Here is a 27,416-nt window from a genome sequence, read left to right as displayed (position 1 = left end):
GGTCTGATTAGGAACAGTCAGCTTGGATTTGTGCGTGAAAGGTCATGTTTGACAAATCTTATTGAATTTTTGAAGAGGTTACAAGGAAAGTTGACGAGGGTAAAGCAGTGGAAAAAGTCTACATGGACCTCAGTAAGGCCTTTGACAAGGTTCCGCACGAAAGGTTAGTTAGGAAGGTTCAATCATTAGGTATTAATATTGAAGTAGTAAAATGAATTCAACAGTGGCTGGATGGGAGATGCCAGAGAGTAATGGTGGATAACTGTCAGGTTGGAGGCCGGTGACTAGTGGTGTGCCTCAGGGATCTGTACTGGGTTCAATGTTGTTTGTCATTTACATTAATGATCTGGATAATAGGGTGGTAAATTAGATTAGTAAGTATGCAGATAGTAAGGTAGGTGGTGTTGTGGATAATGAAGTACGTTTTCAAAGCTTGCAGAGAGGTTTAGGCCAGTTAGAAGAGTGGGCTGAACAATGGCAGATGGAGTTTAATGCTGATAAGTGTGAGGTGCTACATTTTGGTAGGAATAATCCAAATAGGACATACATAGTAAATGGTAGGGCATTGAGGAATGCAGTAGAACAGAGTGATCTAGGAATAATGGTGCATTGTTCCCTGAAGGTGGAATTTCATATGGATAGGGTGGTGAAGAAAGCTTTTGGTATGCTTTGTACAAGGCATTGGTAAGGCCAAATTTTGGAGTATTGTGTAGAGTTCTGGTCACCGAATTATAGAAAAGATATCAACAAAATAGAGAGAGTACAGAGAAGATTTACTAGAATGTTACCAGGGTTTCTGCACCTAAGTTACAGGGAAAGGTTGAAAAAGTTAGGTCTTTATTCATTGGAGTATAGAAGGTTGAGGGGGGACTTGATAGAGGTATTTAAAATTATGAGGGGGATAGATAGAGTTGACGTGGATAGGCTTTTTCCATTGAGAGTAGGGGAGATTCAAACAAGGGGACATGAGTTGAGAGTTAGGGTCAAAAGTTTAAGGGTAACATGAGGGGGAATTTCTTTACTCAGAGAGTGGTAGCTGTGTGGAACAAGCTTCCAGTAGAAGTGGTAGAGGCAGGTTTGATATTGTCATTTAAAGTAAAATTGGATAGGTATATGGACAGGAAAGTCATGGGGGGTTATGGGCTGAGTGCGGGTCAGTGGGACTAGGTGTGACTAAGCATTTGGCACAGACTAGAAGGGCCGAGATGGCCTGTTTCCATACTGTAATTTTTATATGGTTATATATAAATCAGATGGGAGTTGGATATACTTAATGCATCATAATAAATTATCTTAATCCAAATGTGTCCACCTTCAAAGTGTATTGGCTTGTATTAATTTTTTTTTTAATTTCTGTACTTCACCAGATAATATGTTGTAATAATCTGTTGAAAATATGTGGGGGCTTGCTGCTCCTGATGGTGCTGCCCGCTGGTGTTCAACTGTTAAAATGACAGGCTGGATTGTCAGGAGCTGTACATCAGTTTGCATGTCACTCAGGCGTCTCCGATTATATAGGTGCTCTCTTGCGTAACAATGTGTGGTTTTTTTTCTCATTATTTAAAACGTATGTTATGCACCTTAGCCCAAGAGGAACACTGGCTTGTTCGACTATATCCATGTATGATTTGAATGATAATTAAACTTGATTTGATTTACATAGAAACATAGAAAATAGGTGCAGGAGTAGGCCATTTGGCCCTTCCAGCCTGCACCACCATTCAGTATGATCATGGCTGATCATCCAACTCAGAACCCTGTACCTGCTTTCTCTCCATACCCCCGATCCCTTTAGCCACAAGGGCTATATCTAACTTCCTCTTAAATATAGCCAATGAACCGGCCTCAACTGTTTCCTGTGGCAGAGAATTCCACAGATTCACCACTCTCTGTGTGAAGAAGTTTTTCCTCATCTCGGTCCTAAAAGGCTTCCCCTTTATCCTTAAACGGTGACCCCTCGTTCTGGACTTCCCCAACATTGGAAACAATCTTCCTGCATCTAGCCTGTCCAATCCCTTTAGAATTTTATACGTTTCAATAAGATCCCCCCTCAATCTTCTAAATTCCAGTGATTAGGAAAATCATGGAAAATAAAATGGCTGGGGAGCTATCTTCAGTACTAGTTGTCATGCAGTCCAACAGATTTATTTATTTGGCAAAATAGCGCAGATTAGGCCCTTCCAGCCCTTCAAGTAGCACTGCCCCAGCACCCCCTGACAACCCAGTTTAAACTGAACCTAATCGTGGGACAATCTACAATGACAGTTCACCTATGCAGTATATCCTTGGACTGTGGGAGGAAACTTGGGCATCCGGGGAGAAACCTATGAACGGCCTAGAGAGAATGGGCATGCAGAGGACGTTTCCAATAGTTTGAGAGTCTAAGACCAGCGAGCAGAGCCTCAGAATAGGAGGAGGTTTCTTTAGAACAGAGATGAGGATTTCTTTTTAGCCAACAGGTGGTGAATCTATGGAATTCATTGCACACATAGCTATTTTGGCCCAAAACGTCAGTTTCTTTCCCTCCCACAACCTCCCCACCCTGTGAAACAAAGATAATGATCTATCCTCCGAGTTCCTCCGGCATATTCTTTGTTGCTCAGGATTTCAGGATCCTAACATCTGTAGTTTCTTCTGCCTATCTGAAGTCCTAGGCAAATTACTTTGCTCCAACCCTAATGCTAAAGCGGTGAACTAGTTAAGATAGTTATTTTGCCTTTTGTTTGCCTCAGGGATTCACACTTGTTATTTCAATAACAACATTGTGTAGAAATTTTAAATAGTAAAGCATACAATGCACATTCACATTAATGCATTGCAACCTAATTTGAAGCTGAGTTACATTAGAAGACAGTAGGGCGGATGACCAAAGGAATGTCAGAATGGGTAAGGAGTATCATAAGAGGAAAGCAAGGTAGAAAGATCCAATGAGGCAAATTCAAAGTTGAGCTTTGATTACTGAATGCCAATGATGGACTTTTAGCACTGGAGGTGAATCCAGGGTATATGTAGAGCTATTTGAATCATCACAGACTGTAAGAGTAATAATGATGGAGTAGAGTCAACATCACAAACAAAGTGGAGACAGAAGAGCATCTACAGGTGCTGGAAATCTTGAGCAACATACACAACATGCTGGAGGAACTCAGGGGATAGTTCATTATCTTTTCAGTCAGGGTCTTGGCTGAAATATCAACTAACAATAAAGTGTGTATTTCAGTACATTGGACCACTGTAACTTTCTTGAGGCATCAGTTCAGACTTGGTTAATAAAATTTTGTGTTAAACCATTGGTTTTCCATGAAAATTTCTCCAATAATTCTTCTGCATCCATGTTTTCCAAGGCCTCAAAAATTCAAAAGCAGATGATGTGATCATCCCCTAATGTCCAAGAAGCAAAGGTGATTTTGTAAATTATTATGTGCAAACAATCTTTACAGTTTCAGAGGAGTATCTTCTTGTATTAAATCGTACATTGTGGACAGAATACAGAAGGAAGACAAGCCTGTATATGCAATTGTTACTTGCAAATCATATATCCTGAACTAATTGAGGCAGAAGATACCTATGGACCTTCATACTTGCATAACTTAGGTCAATACATGAAAACTGAAAATGCCAAAAATGCTCATAACTTGTTTCTTTTTCCATAGATGCTGCTTGACCTGCTGAGTGCTTCCTACATCTGCAGTTATTTTGATCCTTGTTTGGGTCAAGCAGCGTATTTCTAAAACAAATGGTGTTATAATAAATGTATTATAAATTTACAGTCTGTAACATTAATGGTTCAATGATTCCAGTTAATATCAGAGAATGTATACAGTATACAACCTGACATTCTTACTCTCTGCAGACATCCTCAAAACAGAATTAAAATTAAAATAATTAAATTTTTAAAACAATCAATTAATTTATATCATTGTCCTAGATAGAAGTAAAGTTGTGGGAGTAGTATTACTGTTATGCGCTTTTGCTATATTTTCAATTTTGAGGACATAGTATAATTCTAGTATCTTGGACCTGGCTCTGAAGAAACCAGCCATTGTCTACATAATACTTAACAATAAGTGTGTATAGATAGAGCTCTTTCTATATTTATGAGAAGCATGCACTCTTCAAAAACATTTCACTAAGCAACATTTCATCAATCAAAATGATCATTTGAAATTTTCTGTGTTAATAATGTTGCACCATTTGTTGTAGTGCCCCATAAGTAAAAGGCACATATCCCAAAGAATCAGTGACATTAGAGTAAAAATTAGATTTTGATTATCATACAGAACTCATAGCAGTCACAAATCTAAAAGCTAAAAGAGTCAGTTTAAATGGGAATTGCATCTCAGTGCCAACACGAAAAAATGCAGAATAGAACTGCAATGTCCATAGCATATTTTGCCTCATTCAAATGGGGCTTAATAAAGCCAACAGCTTGCATTTCTTCCACCTCTGTGATGCTGGCCAAGAAAATATAAGGCAAAGCACTTCAAGTGGTATTGCTGGTGCTTGCCCGTGTTACCTGATTCCGATCTCCAGAATCCACAGAGCATAAAAGTAGATAATGCCGCTAGTTATATTATGTCTAAATGCGTAGTGAATGCTTTTGTTCCATTCTTATTCCATGTACATTTGCATATGCCAGACATGGATTGATGTCTGACATACTGATTGACAGAAGTTTCTGATAGCAATGAACTGTGTGTGTGTATTGAATAGTATCTAAAGCCACTTGTTCATGATAGGAATAGCTTGAAATTCATTGACCCTGCCACATTGTCATTGTCTATTTGAAAGCCCTATTTGAATGAGGAATATTGTAGTTCTAACTCATCTGCATTTTTTCTTGTTGGCTCAGTCTTTGGAACTTGGCACCTGGCATTCAGCTGCCTTATTAAACAGTATTTCTGATCTCATGAGCTAATATCACTTTTATAAGAAACTGGAAGGTAGTGCTTACACAGATTTTTATTATTTTTCTGCAAGGATTGCGAGTGCATTACCAACATTTATTGTCCATCCCTAAAAGCACCTAACTCTGCCATGGACAGACACAAGCCTGGCTTCAGAAGGAGTAAAGTTGGCCATGTGGCAAGCAACCTCATCCCATAAAATCCCAGTCCCTAAAGAAATGCCAGCAAACGGTCCAAAGACTTCATTCCCGGGAGAGGAAGGAGAAGATGGGTTATGCTTGGCATAACTTGAGAGATATGCCAAGTCGGCATATCTGTGCCCTAACAAGGGTGATGGACTTAAACTAAGCTAAAAGCCCCTCGGGGAACTATTTAAAGCTCCACAGCAGTGGTTCTCTAATGTTATATAGTCCAAGTGAGTAAGAATGCTAAACCTTCTTTCTGAAGAATACAAATGGGTTTTTCAAAAATCTGGTGGTTACCATCACTGAGACTATTTTTTTAATCAAATACTAGGTTTGCTAAATCACATGAACTTAAATTCCCTGACCATGGTGGGGTTCAAATCTGTGTTCCAGAACTGACTACAGGTCCAATAACTTAACTGTAATGTCACTGTATCCAGAAAAGTTGAAGAAATAAATTTCTTTCCTAAATTAAAGCATGTAATTTATAGAGAGGAACAGATTCTTGCCAGTTCTGTGAGCTACTCTATGAAAGAAAGACTTGCTGGTTGTAAAACATATAAGGTCGGTTGAACTTTAGTAATCTCTTGATGACAATGCAATCACCATGCTTAGTACTTAATGGATGCTGAAATGTTGTAAATAATCCAGTTGCTTTCCTACCTGCAGCAGATATAATAGGCAATTGTTAATCATTTGTTATTACCTGACCATCGACTTATCCATTTTCTGCTGTGACCTAAGTTATTGCCCAGCTTTCATATTTGATCAACAAGCATTGCAACCAAGATTCAATTAAACGTTTAACAGGGTCAAGCAGGTGAAAAGCCTACTCTCATCTGACTTGAGCTTTTCCAACTTGACTGGTGGAACTCCAGCTTTCCCTTTAGGGACATTGGTTTAGAAACTGCCCAGAATGACAAATTAATGTCTCCTCTGCCTGCTGAGTTGCAATACAAGAGATGGAACAAGTTAAATTAGTTGCATTGGACATTGGGTAGCAGCTCGAAGTCAGCTCTAACAAGACAGTTTCAGAGGCGATGTGTAACTTAAAAACTGTCACACTAAATGGACCAAGGATATTCTGCTGTGTTTGAATAACAACCAATTTCTGACTGGAGTAGATGCAGATTTATCTTATACAAGTAATTCTTTCTGCTTTTGAAATGATTGATATTAGTCTTGTGTACAACTGCAGACAGAGCTGAGAGTTAAGTTGCACTACAGAAGCAAAATTCATAAAGGCGAAGAATGCAGGACTGAAGCCACTGTATTAAATGCACATAGCATTCAGGATAAGGTGGATAAACTCGTGGAGCAATTAGGGATTGGTCGGTATGATGTGGGTGTCAGGGAGTCATGGCTGGAAGAAGGTCATAATTGGGAATTTAACATCAAAGGATACACTTTGTAATGAAAGGACAGGCAGGAAGGCATAGGTGGTGGTGTGGCTCTGTTGGTAAGAGATGGAATTACATCTTTAGAAAGAGTTGACTTAGAATCTCTCCAGATGGAGTTAAGAAACTGCAAGGGTAAAAAAACCATTAAGGGAATCATATATAGACCTCCAAATAGTAGCCAAGATGTGGAGTTTAGATTGCAAAGGAACTGGAAAGAGTACATAATAAGGGTACTGTCACAATTCTAATGGGGATCTTCAATATGCAAGGGGATTAGGAAAATCAGGTTGGTATTGGATCACAAGAGAGGGACTTTGTTGAATGCCTATGAGATGGCTTTTTAGAGCAGCTTGTGCTTCAGCCTACTCGTGGAAAGGCTGTCTTAAATTGGGTGTTGTATAATAACCCAGCTCTTATTAGGGAGCTTAAAGTAAAGGAACCATTAGGTGGCAGTGATCATAATATGATTGAATCCATACTGCAATTTGAGATGGAGAAGCATAAGTCACGTGTATTAGATATGGAATATCTAATGGAATAAAGGGAATTACAGAGGTATGAGAGAGGAGCTCACCCAGGCGAACTGGAGGGCAATACCGGTAGGGATGATGAAGAATAGAGGTGGCTGAAGTTTCTGGGAATAGTTCATAAGGTGCATGATAGAAGTTGTTCTCAAATGGGAAGGGTAGGCAACTGTGGCTGACAAGGGAAGTTAAGGACTGCCTAAAAGCCAATGAAAGGGCAAATAATGTAGCAAAAATGACTGGCAAGTTGGATGATTGGGAAGTTTTTAAAATCCAACAAAAGGCAACTAAAAAAACTATAAGAAGGGAAAGGATGAAGTATGAAGACAGACTGCCTGATAATATAAGGCAGGATACTTAAGGGCTTTCCTTTCAGTTAAAAAAATAAAAGGGAGGTGAGAGTTAATATTAGACCATTGGAAAATGTTGCTGCTGAGATAGTAAAGGGGGAGAAAGAAATGTCAGATTAACTTAATGGGTACGCTGCATCAGTCTTCACTGTGGAAGACACTACCAGAGATCCGTGAGTGTTAGGGAGCAGGAGTGTGTGCCATTGCTATTTCAAAGGAAAAATTGCAAGACAAACTCAAAAGTCTTAAGGTGGATAAGTCACCTGGACCAGATGGATTACACCTCAGAGTCCTGACAGAGAAAACTATAGGCCAGTTAGCCGAAACTCACTGGTTGGGAAAATGTTGGAATCGATTATTAAGGATGAGGTTTTGGGGTACTTGGAGATTAATGATAAAATAAGTCAAAGTCAGAATGGTTTCTGTAAAGGGAAATCTTGCCTGACAAATCTATTATTATTGAAGAAATAACAAGCAGGGTGGACAAAGAAGAGGTGGTAGATGTCATTTACTTGGATTTTCAGAATGCATTTGATAAGGTGCCTCACATGAGACTGCTGAGCAAGATAAAATCCTATGGTGTTACAGGAAATATACTGGTATGGGTAGAGGAATGGCTGACAGGCGGGAGGCAGCAAGTGGGAACAAAGGGGGCCTTTTCTGGTTGGCTGCCAGTGACTAGTGGTGTTCCTCAGGGGTTAGTACTGGGACTGCTGCTTTTCACGTTGTTTGTCAATGATTTAGGTCGTGGAATTGACGGCTTTGTGGCAAATTTTTCCAACAATACAAAGAAAGGTGGAGGGGTAGGCAGTGTTGTGGAAGCAATGCGATGGCAGCAGGACTTAGATAAATTGGAAGAATGGGCAAAATAGTGACAGATGGACTACAGTGTAGGGAAATGTATGATAATGCGCTTTGGTAAAAGGAATAAAAGTGCAGACTATTATCTAAATGAGGAGAAAATTCAAACATCAGAGATGCAGATGGACTTAGGAGTCCTCATGCAAGATTCACAGAAGGTTAATTCACAGATTGAGTCTGTGGTAAAGGAGGCAAATGCGATGTTTGCATTTATTTCAAGGGGGATAGAATGTCAAGACAAGGAGATAATACTGAAGCATTATAAGACACTGGTCAGGCTGCACTTGGAGTATTGTCAACAGTTTTGGGCCCTTTATCTCAGAAAGAATGCATTGTCAATAGATAGAGTCCAGAAGAGGTTCACAAGGATGGTTCCGAGAGTGAAGGGGTTATCATAAGAGGAGTGTTTGGCAGCTTTGGGCCGGGTACTCACTGGAATTTTGAAGAATGCGGGGTGATCTCATTGAAACCTGCCAAATGTTGAAAGTACTAGATAAGGTGGATGTGGAGAGCATGTCCCTTTGGTGGTGGTATCCAGAACTAGAGGGCACAACCTCAAAATTGAGGGATGACCTTTTAGAATAGAAGGACGATTTTTTTTTTAGCCAAAGAATGGTGAATCTGTAGAAAGCTCTGTCACAGACTGTAGTTGAGGCCAAGTCTGTGGGTATATTTAAGACGGATGTCAATAGATTCCTGATTGGTTGGGGCATCAAAGGAAATAGTGAGAAGGCAGGTGTATGGGTTGAATGGGATCCGGGATCAGCGTGATGAAATAGCGGACCAGACTCGATAGGCTGAATTCTGCTCCTATGTCTTATGTTACCATATTCCAGAGGCCACTAACTTCCACCAAAATGAAATTAATTGATATTATAAAATGACAGCAGAACATATTTCTTCAAAATAATTTAATTAAGCCTAGAACACAAGATAACTCTGTCTTTCCTTGAATACTACCTGAGGATTTCCAGCATTTTCTTTGTAAACAGAAATCTGAAATAGGAAATCTGTTTGTCTGTCTGTGAATGTTGTCTGAGTGTCATAAGCATTTTCTTTTTCAGCAAAAAATTTATTATTTCAGATCAAAGTCTTGCTGTTAACACTGGAAAATTAAGAAAATAAACAAGATTTGCTTTGCAGAGGAAATAGGGAAGGGATAGGTAATGCAACATGAATTCTTCTGACAGGGTGAAGCCAGTGTTGACAAGTTAATCCTGCTGGTTAGAAACATAGAAAATAGGAATTAACCATTTGACCCTTCAGGTCTGCTCAAACATTCAACACAACTGTGACTGATAATTTACTTCAGTGCTCTGTTCCTGCCTTCTTCAAAAATCCCCTGATCTATTTGGTATTAAGAAGTATATCTAGTTCCTCCTCAAATATATTTAATGTCTTGGATCCTACTGCCTTCCATGCTTGAGAATTTCACGTTCATCACATTCCAAGTAGAGAACTTTCTCTTGATCATAGTTCAAAGTCGAATCCCTCTTAGCATAAGATTGTTGACTTTTCTTCTGAATTCTATAGCGCTTTCCCCATTTCTGGCCTGTCTAGCCCCTCAGAATTTCATAGGTTCAATGAAATCCCCTCTCATTCTTCCACACACAAGTGAATATAAGCCTAAGTGATCCTGTCTTATCTCATGCATCAATGATCTCACCACCATGATGGAGCTGTCAGTTTGAGAGATTAATGAGAATAGTTGAAGAGAAAGAAAACAAATATCAGGGACAAATTAAATCTGTGAAATGTAAATCAGCACTGCCCCTGAGACCTGAAACTATTGGAAGAATATTAGAAATGCCCAGCAGGCCAGGCACTGTCTGAGTTAATATACAAATGGTAACCTTCCATCAGAACTCACCAGTTCTATAAAAAAAAGTAAGTTATCTGAAATCATTCATGCAACAGTGAGTTCCAATGGCTGCAATATTTTCAGAGATTTCCTCAAGGTTATATTCACCTTTGTTGGAAAAGAACAGGTCAGTAGAGAGGACAGTAGAATGGAGAATTAACGTAGTAAACCAGTGGAAGTTCAGGGCTGTCTCTGCACACCAGACAGAGGTGTTCTGTAAAGTGGAGACCCAACCTGTATTTCGTTGCTCTGGTGTAGAGGAAACTACATCATGATTACCACAGAATAGATTGGAAGTGGATTGCTTCTTCACTTGTGAGGACTGTTGAGTGCCTGGATTGTGGCATAGGAGAAGGTGAAAGAAAAGGTACTGTATCACCAGTTATTGAAATAGAACATGGCATGAGGAGGAAGTGGTTGGTGGAGAAGTAAGTATCCTTGTAAATCTCCTCTGAACCCTTTCTATGGTTTCCACATCCTTCCTGTAGTGAGGCCACCAGAACTGAGCACAGTTCTCCAAGTGGATCTGGCCAGGGTCTTATATAGCTGTTACATTACCTCTTGGCTCCTAAACTCAATCCCACAATTGATGAAGGCCAATACACCATACGCTTTCTTAATCACAGAGTCAACCTGCGCAGCAGCTTTGAGTATCCTATTGGCTCGGACCCCAAGATCCCTCTGATCCTCCACACTGCCAAGAGTCTTACCATTAATACTATATTCTGCCATCATATTTGACCTACCAAAATGAACCACCTCACACTTATCTGGGTTGAACTCCATCTACCACTTCTCAGCCCAGTTTTACATCCTATCACTGTCCTGCTGTCACCTCTGACAGCCCTTCACGCTATCCACAACAGCCCCAACCTTTGTGATATCAGCAAATTTATTAACCCATCTCTCCGCTTCCTCATTTATATAAATCACGAAGAGTAAGGGTCCAAAACAGATCCGAGGCACAACACTGGTCACCGACTTCCATGCAGAATATGACCTATCTACAACCATTCTTTGCCTTCTGTGGGCAAGCCAATTCTGGATCCACAAAGCAGTGTCCCCTTGGATCCCATGCCTCCTTACTTTCTCAATAAGCCTTGCATGGGGTACCTTATAAATGATCGAAGTGGAGAAGAGGGAAGATGTTGCTGGTGGTAGAATCCCATTAACAATGTCATGTTGTCATGTTGCTGGAGCATGTTACAGAACTACATGGATGGATCTTGTCTGCAGGACTTACTGGAGGAAGAATTTACATTCAAGCAGGATTTCTAAACCAAGCAACCATTGGGACGTGCACCACTGAAATAAAATGTGGAGATTTCACTAATTGCAAGATGTGTTGATGTTTCAAGTCAGGTCTTTTTCTTTCTTTTGGGAACCCAGTTCCCTCCATTGTCCACTGTCACTACTGGAATGTTTGATCTTGTCCCTACTCCACTGATCCTCTTTTATTTATATAATTCATCCTCTTCTTGGAGTACAGCCAGATTAAGAGCTCTCTCAAAGGTGGGATTTCACATAGGTAGCTAGTGATTCTCATGCTGTTCTTCAATTTGCTTCTGTTTATTATGCGTGAACATACTGAAGGTCCAGGATCCTTGATGATGGTGTGAATGACTTCTTGCACATCAAGTATATAAGAAAATCCCACTTCATGGGTTCAATGTGTTGTGCTATTTTCACACATCTTTTGCACTCTAAACTATTTCAAGCCCTTAATATTTGTTGAGATGTCCTGTACAATCCTAGGTACAAAATATAGACTAATTAATTGTCCTTAAATGTTCTGCTGCTAGCTGCCACTGAAATAGGAAGCTTCCGAAACAGAACAACTTAAGTAAGCAGATGTGAGGTGCAGGATCATTTCTCTCAATTCATCTTCTAGAGACCAGTGTTGATATTCTCATTTCGACTCTGCATTTCCCCTTTATATCTATTAGAGCATAATATAGTGAGAATAGCTCCAGGGGCAGTGTTTTGTACTGTGTGTGGGACGTGGGAAGTCTTGCAGACTGCCAGTCTCCCAAATAAACACATCTACCCCAAATGCACCGAGCTGCAGCTTCTGAGAGAATGCAGAAAGGAATTGCAGCTGCAGCTCAATAAATTTTGGTTCATACTGGCAAATAAGGAGGTGATAGAGAAGAGCTACAGGGAGGTAGTCACTACCTGCTAGGTTGCTAGTCACTACCACTACTAGGTTGCAGGAGACACGTACTTGAGAATTGGTAATTCAAGAAGTGACTGTCAGGAGGGGGAGGGGAAATGGACAGCCAGTGCAGAGTACACTTGTGGCTGTTCCCCTCAAAATTAAGTATACAACTTTAGATACTATTGAAGGGGACAAGCTACAGTGACCAGGTCTTTGAGACTGAATCTGGTACTCTGGCTCAGAAGGACACAGAGGTGAAGATGTGAAGAGGACTGCAGCGTTGATAGGAGATTCCTTTATTAGAGGATCAGAGGCAAGGCTCTGTGATAGAGATTGTGATAGAGACACCCCGATGGTATGTTGCCTCCCTGGTGCCAGGGTCAGGAATGTCTCTGAACTTGTCCATTGCATTCTCAAGGGTAAGAGTAAGCAGCCAAAAGTCTTGGTACATATTGACACCAATGACATAGGTAGACAAGGTGAGGAGATCCTGAAGAGAGCTTTTAGGGAGCTATGTAGAAATCTGAAAAACAGGACCTCCAGACAGACATACTTTATTGATCCTGAGGGAAATTGGGTCTTGTTACAGTCAGACCAACCAAGCGGAGTGTAGAAATATAGCAATATAAAACCATAAATAATTAAATAATAATAAGTGAATCATGCCAAGCGGAAATAAGTCCAGGACCAGCCTATTGGCTCAGGGTGTCTGACACTGAGAGGGAGGAGTTGTAAAGTTTGATGGCCACAGGCAGGAATGACTTCCTATGCCGCTCAGTGTTGCATCTCAGTGGAATGAGTCTCTGAATGCACTCCTGTGCCTAATCAGAACATTATGGAGTGGATGGGAGACATTGTCCAAGATGGCATGCAACTTGGACAGCATCCTCTTTTCAGACACCAACGTTAGAGAGTCCAGTTCCACCTCCACAATGTCACTGGCCTTACAAATGAGTTTGTTGATTCTGTTGGTGTCTGCTACCCTCAGCCTGCTGCCCCAGCACACAACAGCAAACATGATAGCACTGGCCATCACAGCCTCGTAGAACGTCCTCAGCATCGTCCGGCAGATGTTAAAGGACCTCAATCTCCTCAGGAAATACAGAGGGCTCTGATCCTTCTTGCAGACAGCCTCAGTGTTCAGCCTCAGTCTCCAGGGCAGTAATCTCTGGAATGATGGCTGTGCCTTGCACCAGTGAGGGTAAGAATAAGAGCGTACAGCAGATAAGTGCATGGCTGAGGAAATGGTGCAGGGGGCAGGGGTTCCAATTTATGGATCTTTGGGATCCCTGTGGGGAGGGTACATCCCATACAAAGGTGCGGGTTACACCTGAACCAGAGGACATCCAACAGACTTGCAGGCAGGTTAACTAGAGTTGTTAGGGAGGTTTAAACTAGTTTGGCAGGGGGATGGGAACCAGAGTGATAGTGCACAAGATGAGGTAGTTGGTTTACAAACAGAAGCAATGTGCAGTGAGACTCCTAGCAAGGAGAGGCTGATGATAGGGCAAAATTGCAGTCAACAGGAGGAGTTGCATCGTAAAAGGTGAACAAAATCGAAAAAGGTGAATACAGGACTAAAGGTGTTATACTTGAATGTGTGCAGTACATGGAAAAAGGTCAATGAATTTGTTATACAGATACAAATTGGCAAGTATGAAGCTGTAGGCATCTTTGAATCATGGCTGAAAGAAGATTATAGCTGGGAGCTTAATGCCCAAGGATACACATTGTAACGAAAGGACAGGCAGGAAGGTAGAGGGGGCGGCGTTGGTAAAAAATGAAATGAAATCATTAGAAAGAGGTGACACGGAGTTGGGTGTTCTTGAATTATTGTGGATAGAGCTAAGGAACAGCAAGGGTAAAAATATCTTGATGGAAGCTGTGTACAGATGCCCAAACAGCAGTAAAGATGTGGTCTACAAGTTACAACGGGAGACAGAAAATTCAAACCAAAAGGGCAATGTTACAATAGTTAAGGGGGATTTCAATGTGCAGGTAGATTCAGAAATCAGGTTGTTGTGGGATTCTAAGAGGGAAAATTTCTAGACTGCCTACGAGATAGCTTTTCGGAGCAGCTTGTGGTTGAGCCCACTGGGGTATCAGCTATTCTGGATTGGGTTTCGTGCAATGAACCAGAATTAATTAGAGAGCTCAAGGTAAGAGAACCCTGAGAGGCAAGTGATCATAATATGATCAAATTCACCCTGAAATTTGAGATGGAGAAGCTAAAGTCAGATGCATCAGTATTACGGTGGAGTGAAGGGAATTACAGAAGGATAAGAGAGGAGTTGGCCAGAATTGATTGGAAAAAAAACACTGGCAGGGACAACAGCAAAACAGCAATGGCTGGAATTTCTGGAAGCAATTTGAAAGGCCTCAGCATGGAGCAGACCCATAGGCCATGGGTCAAATGGCCTAATTCTGCTCCTGTATCTTAAGGTCTTACATGTTCACCTATTGCCTCTATTAGTGGTAGCCCAAAGATCCAAGCAACTTTGTAGGTGAGCAGAAGAAGGCATCTTGGCCTGAAACATCAATTGTTTACTCTTTTCCATAGATGCTGCCGGGCCTGCTGAGTTCCTCCAGCATTTTATCTGTGTTGCTTTGGACATCCAGTATCATGTTTATGGGTGAGCTACCTGGAGCTACAAAATAGGTTTCCATAGGTTTCAGTGTCAATCAAGTAACTCCAGATCCCAAACATCAGATGCATTTCTTTTGGGATCAGGGATAACTTCCTGCACCCAACTCTTGCTAGCAAATGAATTTCTAAACCAACTTATCAAGGCAGCAAATGATTTCTTCTGCAATTTAATTTATTACACTGGTGAACCAACTAAGTATAATTCAAACATAGCTGAATTCTACACTGAGTTGTGTTTTATGAATGAAGACAATTAAAATGCTATTTTGTTCTTGAAAAACTTCATTACTTAACTTACGTTCCTGACTCTAAAATGCCTTTCTCATTTTTTTACCCTCCCATGAAAATTTAAATTTACACAAGAGAACAAAAGAAAATTTCATTACATAACTCTGTATGAAAAGGAAATATTTAAGTGATTTACTAGAAGATTGATTCTTCTCCAATATAAATGTTAAAGATTCCACATGTCCCAAGTACATTCAGATTTACACAGTATAGCTCCACGTTCTCACATGGATTCTGCATGCCAATATATATGTATCACAATTCTATTTTTAGAAAGGTATTGTTTATGACATGGAGGGAAAAGAATCATCACCCAATAGAATTTGTACTAGCACTTTGTAATAACTGCTTGATATAGTGTCAAAGAGTTATACAGCACAGAAACAGGCCCTTTGGTATTTTTGATACCAAAATACATGATATTTTTGCTCATCTACACTATGGACACAAGAAACAGAACTCTCTGTCAATCAATAAACATTTATGGACTTTTTGATTTCTGGAAGACTCAGTGACAAATTAATCGCAATTCCATTTTGAAATGGTAAATTATCACTGTGGTTCAAACAATCTCATTTTTAGTTCATTAAGTCACAATCACTGCCAGCATATACTCTGAGAATGTGTTATCAAAAGACCTTACATTGGAAGTTCTAGTTGTATTACCAACTGTAACTTTGGCTTTATTTGCTATAATGCTGAAGTAACATTATATTCACTTGACAGAACCATGATGCTATGAGATCCAACACAATCCTGGTAAAGTGAACAAATCGATGGAAATAATAAAAAATCTTTTATGAAAAAAGCTGCTTCTTGCAACTTTTGGTAAAATAATCTTTCAGTTGTTGGAAATGATACTTGAAATTATTGCACATTTTTATTCTTCTTTAAATGAATACCCACAGCATTCTCCAGGTAAAATGTTTAAAATGAGATCTGATACAGTGTGATCATAGCAGTCCCTGCTGAGTTAGTTTTCTCCTTATTACTTCCAATCTTGTTATTTTCCACAGATGTCATGAAAATAACAGTACCCCTCAAGGACATGTTCTATGTATGAAAAAAAATCCAATAATGCCTTGAAATTATTTGAACTGTCACTGAAAATAATGCTTATTTTCCATAAAAGGCAACATCACAGTGATGGTTAAATATTAATTCACAAAAAATATCTATTATAACCAGAATAAATTTACTTTTTCTTTCAATAGTGCTGCCTAACCTGCTGATTGTTTCTTTCCAGCATTTTCTGTTTTTCTTTTAAATTTCCTCTTTGCTTTGCCTGTCAAAACATGCCTTTGAGAGAAATATAAAATTTAACATTCTGTCTCAAACACACACATTGAAATGGATATAAATGTTGCAAGGTTTGTTTATCAGTTATATGCAAAGGTGTTGGAAAAAAAATAACCTGTCTAATTGGTCTAGCATTTCAGATATCTGTTATTTCCTAAAAGTAGATGGAGTTCAACCCAGGTAAGTGTGAGGTGGATCATTTTGGTAGGTTAAATATGATGGCAGAATATAGTATTAATGGTAAGACTCTTGGCAGTGTGGAGGATCTGAGGAATCTTGGAGTCCGAGTTCATTGAACACTCAAAGCTACTGTGCAGGTTGACTGTGTGGTTAAGAAGGCATACAGTGTACTGGCCTTCATCAACTGTGGGATTGAGTTTAAGAGCTGAGAGGTAATGTTACAGCTATACAAGACACTGGTCAGACCCACTTGGAGTACTGTGCTCAGTTCTGGTCGCCTCACTACAGGAAGGATGTGAAAACCATAGAAAGGGCTCAGAGGAGATTTACAAGGATTATTGCTTGGACTGGGGAGCATGCTTTATGAGAATAGGTTGAGCATACTCAGCCTTTTTTCCGTGGAGCGACGGAGGATGAGAGGTGACCTGATAGAGGTGTATAAGATGATGAGAGGCATTGATCGTGTGGATAGTCAGAGGCCTTTTCCCAGGGCTGAAATGGTTAGCACGAGTGGGCACAGTTTTAAGGTGCTTGGAAGTACAGAGGAGATGTAAGGGGTAAGTTTTTTTTAAGCAGAGTGGTGAGCGCGTGGAATGGGCTGCCGGCGACAGTTGTGGAGGCGGATATGATAGGGTCTTTTAAGAGACTCCTGGACAGGTACCTGGAGCTTAGAAAAATAGAGGACTATGGGTTTCCCTAGGTAATTTCTAAGGTAAGGACATGTTCAGCACTGCTTTGTGGGCCGAAGGGCCTGTATTTTGCTGAAGGTTTTCTATGTTTCAATGAGTACAAGTGTTCATATTCAAGACTGAGTTTGGAATATTGTTCAGAATAGTATTTAAAAAAATACTAAGAAAAGCAACTTCTCATATTTAGAATATAATATTCTTAGTAATTAATATAATATTCTTCTCATTCCCTGTCTGGCTTTTCATTTCTCTACTGTTAATTACTTATCCAAGGACTTATTCCTAACTATTGATATAGTTTCTGCTTCCATCGATAACCCTAGAAGCTTCCTATCTACTTCTGCTCACCCTTTTAATTTTGAATATAACTGATGAAGCTGTTTGTTTTATTGTCTTCATTTCAGTAAACATGCATTGTAGATTTTGTAATGTACCAGAGGGGCCAAGAGGGGACAGATTTTGTTAGGTACCAATGTGTTCAATTGTTCTGCTATACTCAATCAGGTAATGTTTTATCACAGATTGCAAACTGTAGAAAGATTTGATGAAAGCCAAGAAATAGTCCAGCTGGAAATCATAAACATGAGATTCTGCAGATGCTGGAAATACTGAGTAACATACAGGAAAAAATGTTGCAGGAACTTAGCAATGGAGAGAAATATAGAATCTACTGAAACCCTTCATCAGGGCTGGAAAGGAAGGGTGAAGAAGTCAGAATGAGAAGGTGGGAAGGGGGTAGGGGGAGGTGTACAAGCTTGAAGGTGATAGGTGAAACCAGGTGAGGCAAAGGTTGTTGGGTGGGGGAGGGAGATGAAGTGAGAATCTGGTAGGTGATAGGTGGAAAAGGTAACAGGCTGAAGAAGAAGGAATCTGATAGGAGAGGAGAGTGGACCATGGGAGAAAGGAAAGAATGATATGCTCCAAAGGGTGGTGATAGGCATGTGAGGAAGAGAAGGTGTAGAAGAGGAACCAGAATGAGAAATGGTAAAAAGAGGAGGGGTAGGGAAGAAATTGCCAGAAGTTAGAGAAATGTGCAGATCAGATTGTAGGTTACCCAGAATGAATATGAGGTGATGCTCCTCCATACTGAGAGTGGCCTCATTGTAGCTATAGAGGAGACCATGGACTGACATGTAGAAATGTGAATGGGAATATTCCTGCAGGTATCTTGGAGTTCAGCATTTTGGAGTTTACTGTCTAAAAATTCAGCAAAATAAAATTGTGGAAGCAGAGAAATGCATGCAATAGGCTTGCACCACCAGTTACAGTACATATGAATAATGAAGCTGATTGGGGAGATTGAGTAACCCATTCATTATACTTTTAATCAACATCTGACAGGATGCTCCACAAATTTACTGTCAGTACAGAAGTGGCAAGTGCTCCAAGCCTCTATTTTGTTATTCTGCTCAGACTCTTTTCCTTCATCTTGGTGGCAAAACCTTTCAGAATATAGCCCCCAACCTTTTGTCTGGTCAATTAGCTGTGATCAGGACATTAAATATTTTACCCAACAATTTTATACTCAATTATCTTCTGTAATTCCTCTTTGGTTGATATTACATAAATTTGGAAGATGTAGATGATGTTATTCAATCACCCAGATACAACCTACACCAAACATATACATTGCATGGCTGACGAGACTTTGAAATAGATTCTGCACATTGCTCTTCTTACCAGATTAGGAGACAGCAGTGACTGGAAGTGAAACAGGATTCCTGCATTGGCTATTTGTTCCAACCACTTTCTACTCGCCTCCTGTGCCTCTATTTCATATTCCCTGTTAGTGTCATACATCTGATGCAACGCCGCCAACAGCTGTTCCGAGAAAGCACAAACTGTGGCCACCAGACTTTGACAAAACACCATGTCCTGTCTGAGTTGAATCTCGGTATCTGAGAAGGCAATAAAAAACACACATAGGGAACAAAAGATAAATGAATTACTAATCAAAAAACGTCTCTCAGCTTTTACTCCAAAAATAATTACTATTAAATCTAGTAACATTTTATAGAATTGTGGCCAATTATGACATTGGCAAAGAAGAATAAAGTTATAGAATCACAGAGCACAGGAAAAGTCAGTGCCAAACTATTAATCTGAGTCGAATTATTAATCTGCCTAGTCCCACTGACCTGTTTCTGGAGTATAGCTCTTCATACCCCACCTATCCGTGTACCTATCCAAATTTCTCTTCATCTACCACTTCTGCAAGAAGTTCATTCCACATTCTTACCAACCTTTGAGTGAAGAAGCTCCCCCCATGTTCTCCTTAAACATGTCACCTATCACCCTTAACCTATGATCTCTAGTTCTAGTTTCACCCAACCTCAGTGGAATAAACCTGCTTACATTTACCCTATCTAAACCTCTCTTAATTTTATGTACCTCCGTCAATCTCCCCTCATTCACCTATGCTCTAGGGAATAAAATCCTATCCTATTCAACCCTTCCCTCAAACTCAGATCCTCAAGTCCCATCAATACCCTTGTAAATTTTCTGTGCACTCGGTACAGGGATCAGTGCTAGGTTCATTGTGGCTTGTCATCTATATCAACAATCTGGATGATAATGTAGTAAACTGAACCATCAGATTTGCAGCTGACAGCAAGAATGGGGTATTGTGGATAGTGAGGAAGGCTATGAAAACTTGCGGTGGGATCTGGACCAGCTGAAAAAAATGGGCTGAAAAATGGCAGATGGATGTTAATAGAGAAAAGTGTATAAGGCATTGCACTTTGGGGAGACAAACCAGAGTAGGACTTACACAGTGAGCAGTGGGGCACTGAGCGACCAAAACTGTACTTAATACTCCAAATTAGGAAATGTCTTATACAACTTCAACAAAACATCCCAACTCCTGTACTCAGATATTTTGATTTATGAAGGTCAATGTGCCAAAAACTCCCTTTATGAACTGTGATGCCACTTTCGGGAATTATGGATCTGTATTTCCAGATCCCTACCACACTGCACACTGCCCTGCCTGTCACCATTTCAGTCCTACACTGGCTTGTTCTTCCAAAGTGCAATACTTCACATTTGTCTGCATTAAATTCCATTTGCCATTTTTCAGCCTGATTTTCCAGCTGGTCCAGATCCCACTGTAAGCTTTGGTGGCCTTTCTGGCTGTCCACTACACACCCAATCTTGCTGTCATCCACAAATTAGCTGATTGAGTTTACTACGTTATTACTAGATCGTTGATACAAATGACAAACAATAATGGACACTGAACCAATCTCTATGGCACACCACTAGTCACAGGCCAGTCGTAGATGCAACCAGTAACTACCACTCTCTGGCTTCTCCTACAAATCCAATGTCTAATTCAATTTACTACCTCAACCTGAATGTCACAATGAGCACGGGCCCCCCCAGGGCTGTGTGCTCAGTCCACTGTTGTTCACTCTGCTGACCCACGACTGTGCATCAATACACAGTTCGAATTACATCATCAAGTTTGCGATGACACGACCGTGGTGGGTCTCATCAGCAAGAATGACAAGACAGCATACAGAGAGGAAGTGCAGCGGCTAACGGACTGGTGCAGAGCCAACAACCTGTCTCTGAATGTGAGCAAAACAAAACAGATGGTTGTTGACTTCAGGAGGGCACAGAGCAACCACTCCCCACTGAAAATCAATGGCTCTTCAGTAGAGATTGTTAAGAGAACCAAATTTCTTGGTGTTCACCTGGCAGAGAATCTCACCTGGTACCTCAACACCAGCTCCATAACAAATAAAGCCCAGTAGCATCTCTACTTTCTGTGAAGGCTGAGGAAAGTCCATCTCCCACCCCCCATCCTCATCACATTCTACAGGGGTTGTATTGAGAGCATCCTGAGCAGCTGCATCACTGCCTGGTTCAGGAATTGCACCATCTCGGATCACAAGACCCTGCAGCGGATAGTGAGGTCAGCTAAGATCATCATCAGGGTCTCTTGTCCTGCCATTACAGACATTTACACTACACGCTGCATTCGCAAAGCAAACAGCATTATGAAAGACCCATGCACCCCTCATACAAACTCTTCTCCCTCCTGCCATCTGGGAAAAGGCACCGAAGCATTCAGGCTCTCATGGCCAGACTATGTAACAATTTCTTCCCCCAAGCTATCAGACTCCTCAATACCCAGAGTCTGGACTGACACCAATTTACTACCCACGACTGTACATATTGTCTTGTTTATTATTTATTGTAATGCCTGCACTGTTTTGTGCACTTTATGCAGACCTGGGTAGATCTATAGTCTAGTGTAGTTTTTTTTCTGTGTTGTTTTTACGTAGTTCAGTGTATTTTTTGTATTGTTCCATGTATCACCATGGTCATGGTCGTTGTCTTGTTTTTACTGTGTACTGTACCAGCAGTAATAGTCCAAATGACAATAAAAAGTGACTTGACTTGACTTCAAATGATTGAACCTTCTTGACCAACCTCCCATACCATACCTTGTCAAAGGCAAAGTAAGTTGCAAATCAATTGACATACTTTTACCATTGCTGCATATCATTACTACAAACCCATTTACTAGAATATCATGTCAGTAATACTGTGACAAAGTTCTAAAGTGAAAGACAATACAAAAATAGTTTATTCACATAATTGGCAAGATTAATGTGGTCCTTAAAAACAGATAGGTGAAAAGAAATATTTTACATTTACAATTTATGATCCTCATGATATCAACAACTAGGATCAATTGAGCCAGTAGAAGTATTATGATTTGGAAAATAACAATTAAGTAAAAGAGCTTATTTTAGCTGTTCACAATTATGTAAAGTTAAATATTCCCTTGGGACTAAAACTATTTGCAATGAACAATTCCTAAGACAACATAGTGCTATATGTACCATTGAAGAAATGATCAGCCCAAAATCACCTCAGGATTTCTAGCAGTACTTTGCTGCAACTACATTGGAAATGTGATAGCAGCCCTAAAATTTATGGTCAGCATTTGGAATTTGTCACATCAATTTGTTCCTCTCCTGGGCTGTTTCTGAAAAATAAGCATTTTCACCGAGCATTAGTGTCGGTCTTATAATTAGACCTCTAGTTTAAGACTCTCACAAATGCAAAAAATTTTTGGCTTCATCATAATTGTAAATACCTACAGTAGATGAATTCACCTCTATGTAAATTTTCTTACTATTTTCTACAATATATTTTAATCATTTGGAGACTAGAGAACCTTCAAGTATGTTTAAACTAAATTCTGTTTTTAAATTGAATTTTTTTTCGAATAAGCCTCTGACCTTTTTCTCACATTTTATGGTTCTGGTAAACAAAAGGCCTAAAGACATAGGAGCAGAACTGGGACATTTGACCCATCAAGTCTTTTCTGCCTTTCAGTCATGGCTGATTTATTATTCCCTCTCAACTCCATTTTAAGACCATAAAACTATAAGATTTAGGAGCAGAAGTAGGTCATCGAGTCTGCTCTGCCATTCAGTCATGGGCTGATCCATTTCATCCAGTCATCCCCACTCCCCTGTTTTCACCCCTACCCTAATCAAGACCCTATCTATCTCTACACCCAATTTTTCTGCCTTCTCCCTGTAACCTTTGACACCCTTACTAATCAAGAACTTATCAACCCCTATTTTAATTATATACCCAATAAATTGGCCTCCACAGCCATCTTTGACTATGAATTCCTGTGACTGGCTAAGGAAATTCCTCCTTATCTCTGTTCTAAAGGTATTCTTGTATTCTGACGCTGTGCCTTCTGCTCCTACATTCTCCCACTACTGAAAACAACCTCTTCACATGCAGTCTATCCAGATAATGCAAAGTTCAATAAGTTTCAATCAGATTCCTCTCTCAAGCTTTCGGTTCTCCAACCAATTTTCTGCAACCTTTGTCATTCGTCAGTCTGTCCTTGATTCTAATCTCTCATCATCATGCTGTCCTGAGACCAGATCCCACCCCACACCCACAACTCACTGGAAAGCAGTGAAATGTTGAAAATCTTGATTTTACCTGGATTAAGACTAAATAACAAATTTTAGACAGGTCTTTATATTTTTTTTACTACATGTGTTTTCTATATTGAATTCATTTGTTTCTTGCCAAAGGATTGCAACCAGGGTTTTGTTTTTCATCTGCTTTCATAGAAAGGCGATTGCAGTGAACTAAAAACAGTACATTGAATTATCTAAGTAAATCTGGACAAATTTTTTATACAGCTGTTTGGCAAGATAAGATCTCAACGGTTATTAAGAAACAGTAGGTTCTACATAATGGTTCGAAAAGATGGTTCATTTGAGATCTCTTTATTGTCTGTTCAGGAGTTACCATATTCATTTATGTTGGTCACAGAATTCAATTGACTTTATTTCTTACATCCTTCCCATACATGAGGAGTAAAAATCTTAACGTTAAGTCTCCGTCTAAATGTGCAATGTGCAATCATAGTAATTGATAATAATTAGAACAGTCAATGTAATACAGAGTACATTCAGGTCAGCGTGAGATAATCAGTCTGATGGCCTGGTGGAAGAAGCTGTCCCGGAGCCTGTTGGTTCTGGTTTTTATGCTACGGTACCGTTTCCCAGATGGTAGCAGCTGGAATAGATTGTGGCTAGGGTGACTGGGGTCCCCAATGATCCTTCGGGCCCTTTTCTCACACCTGTCTTGGTAAATGTCCTGAATCATGGGAAGTTCACAGCTGCAGATGTGCTGGGCTGTCCGCACCACACTGCAGAGTTCCCATACCAGGCAGTGATGCAGCCAGTCAGGATGCTCTCAATTGTGCCCCTGTAGAAAGTTCTTGGGATCTGGGAGCCCATATCAAGCTTCCTCAACCGTCTGAGGCGAAAGAGGTGCTGTTGTGCCTTTTTCACCACACAGCTGGTGTGTACAGATCACGTGAGGTCCTCGGTGATGTGGATGCCAAGAAATTTGAAGCTGTTTACCCTCTCAACCCCAGATCCATTGACGTTAATAGGGGATTAGACCAGGTTGACAATGAACATTGCAGTTACACCTTCTCAGTGAAGTCCAGGTCACATAGGATGCCCTATTACCATCTTCAAAGTGGTGTTCAATGTTAAGAATTATTCATTCATGGACAGATGACCCCAGAATTGTAATTATCATGTTTCCTTACCCATATTTGACTAAAGCATAGAAATCCATGAGTTCCAGAGCTAAAGCTGAGAACTCTCCGTAACCCCAGATTATAACTAAACATGTTGATGCAAAAGTCTGGGTGATGACTTTGGTTTAAAGGTGTGATTCTGCTTATACATCAATCTGTGGGACATCTCCCAATTTGTTGCTGAAGAGAAATGGAAAGTGGATGTACCTGACCTATGTCAAGCGAACAATCTGTTTTTCTTCTTTTTGTTGTGTCACAGTGGTCTCATACACCTGTGGCAAATTTACCTCCTTAAGCTTTTAACAAGTCTGTAGCTTCATGATCACCTTCACTGGAAGTACATTTGTATTCCAGATTTACTTAATTAGCTGAATTTATTTTTTTTTAGACATCGTGGTGGGAACTGGATTACGTGCACTGCAATACAGACTCTGTGTTATTGAATTTCAAATGAGAATAAATGCAATTTCAAAAATATATCTTTGCTCACAACTGATTTTGCTGCTTAAGTCACAGAACAGCGTTAATGAGTAAGTTATTTCTAGTGCTGTGATTACGGGAGTCAAGAATGATGTTCTCTTAAGGGGTCATCAGGACAACACAGTGTGTAATTTTGTTTAACATGGGCAACTATTACAATCCTTGACATATCGGGGTCAGAATTCAGCGGCACAGAGTGCAAGAAAACTGAAGATCCTTCACTGCTTCCCCCTTCCTCCACTTTCTCTGCCATTGTGATGTGTCATCATTGTCTATTAGCTCCACCACCGAGGGTTTGGTTGGAACAGTCTTTGTCTGGGACCTTTCACTTGACCTTATCAACATGGATGACCCTACCAGCAGCTCAGCACCAGATGACTAAACTCAGATGACACTGGTCTCATGATCTTAGGAACTCACAAGTCCCTCCACCACAACAAGTCAATGATCCTTGAAGATTCTATCCTCTGGTCAGTATTTATTTTTACCGCAAGTATTGATGGGTTTTAGATTTTATGGGAGATGAAGTTATTTGCTCTTCTTCCCTCCAGCATCATTCCCTGAATTTCACTTTGGCAAAAGTCATAAGAAATTTATGGGTGAAAATTATTAGATTGAAGTACTATAGCTATTCAAGGGGACAGTGGAATGAGAGATGTTCATGAGATATCCCACAAATTAGTCAATAAATATCACTTGGAAACAAAGAGCTTTGCAATAATTGATTATATTGTAACATTCACATACAGATATCTGGTAAGATCTAATAATGCTAGTTCAGCACTTCTCATAACACAGCAAATAAATGGATCATTAAGGAATTAATAGCCTTTGTGTTTTACACTTAGCAGTTATATGAGGGCAGTATGAGCCAGCAGTAAAAAATTATAATGCTGACTCAAAATTTCAGTGTTCTCTTCAAGAGCATCTGTTTTTGAAACATCATGAGTTCTGATCTCCACTGTGCTGAAGCGGTAATATGCTTATACCTACTCTGAAGCTGGTTATTCCCTTGAAGTAATCAAGAAAGTACTGTCCTATCACATCATACATTGGTTTTAAAATTAGATCATAATGAAATATGAAAAGCCGACCTAGGATCAAGAGCTCAACTAGGTACAATTACATGAAATACCATTTGTTGCTTAAGAAACATGAATTCACCTCTCCCTACTTAATAGAATCCAGTTAGGTCAAATATCAAATCATGAACTGAATTCCTCAATTGTGATGCAGATTTTATATTTCAATGCCCAGTATATCAATACAGTAGCTTCATTAGAAATGGCCAAAAAGGACTGTTATCATAACTGTCCCTTCCATACAAAATAATTTATTCAGTTTCTTTTGGTGCCAGTAAATGTACAATTCAACATGACTGAGTTAACTATAAATACATGGTATTCAGAAACAATTATAATTGATTATTCCATCAGAAATCATGTATTATAAATAGTAATAATTTTACTTGGGAATTTTAACTATTTTGTTGAAAAATGTTATAAAGCTGAGCTACATACACAAGGTTAAGGTTGTACTCAGAAATAATTCTCAAGTAGCAATAGCTTGTTATATTGAAGGATCGTTGGATGACCCTGACATTAATCCAATATTCCTCTAACAGGAGTGAGCCATTTATGACTGCCTGCAGACTGCAAAACTAAGATACATACCACCATTAATTAAGTTGTTCCAATTTAATGGGCTTTGACATTACCTGTATTTTCGAGAAGAGCCAAGAATACTCGCTGCTGTACCTCTGAAAAAAAAACACCTCATTAGAAAAAGCAATTACAAGCAAACTGGTGCTACACTAATATTACGACATCATGAACCGATAACTGCACAGTATATTAGAATCATGCAATGTATCAAAAACTCTTAGGTTCAGTGGTAGAAATCAGAATATACACAGAAATTCATTTTACTTGAAAAAACAGCATTGATTTTTAGAGAGCATTTATTCCTAAGGAAATATTCAATGATTCAAATTTCAATTTCCCCTTTTAGTATGCATTTATGATACTATGGTCTATTATATGAATATAAATATGCTCTTATTTTTGTAAAGGAATATCTACAGCTATTTATGCTAAGCATATTTATATTCATATAATAGATCAGAGTATCATAAATGGTGGGTACAGGTTCCCAGGAAGGATAAGTGGCTGTGGTAACAAGTCAGGGTGGCTACATGGTCGAAGAGTCGGAGGGCAGCAGAGATCACAGAAGGGGAGCGGAAAGAGGTCTCATTGCTTATTTTCAAACTGCATACATAAAGAATATTTATTTCCAAATCCATTGAATACTTCAACAAAGCTTGATTTATATATGTCATCTGCAAATGATACAGATGTAAATTATGTACTGGAAGAATTAAGTGATTTTATTATCTATTATTTATATGGTATTAAATTTAAAATATGAATATAAGAATTAGGAGCAGGATTAGACCATCTATCTCTTCTGTTCACTGTCATTT

At 39.6% G+C, this 27,416-nt stretch overlaps 1 protein-coding gene across 1 annotated transcript in view; it reads right to left on the bottom strand.

Annotated features, from left to right (window-relative positions):
• The window catches only part of prex2 (phosphatidylinositol-3,4,5-trisphosphate-dependent Rac exchange factor 2), a 410,668-nt gene that overhangs the window by 100,445 nt on the left and 282,807 nt on the right, over positions 1 to 27,416 (bottom strand). Inside the window, exons 31-32 of the mRNA XM_059982440.1 lie at positions 26,652 to 26,693; positions 19,030 to 19,247 (exon numbers count right to left, since the gene is read on the bottom strand). Coding sequence (XP_059838423.1) covers positions 19,030 to 19,247; positions 26,652 to 26,693 — 260 coding nt within the window. The remainder of the gene's footprint in view (positions 1 to 19,029; positions 19,248 to 26,651; positions 26,694 to 27,416) is intronic.

The sequence above is a fragment of the Hypanus sabinus genome, chromosome 1 (assembly GCF_030144855.1).
Source record: "Hypanus sabinus isolate sHypSab1 chromosome 1, sHypSab1.hap1, whole genome shotgun sequence".
Taxonomy (NCBI): domain Eukaryota; kingdom Metazoa; phylum Chordata; class Chondrichthyes; order Myliobatiformes; family Dasyatidae; genus Hypanus; species Hypanus sabinus.
The sequence above is the reverse complement of the archived record's forward strand: the minus strand, read 5'-3'. Positions and strand labels throughout refer to the sequence as shown.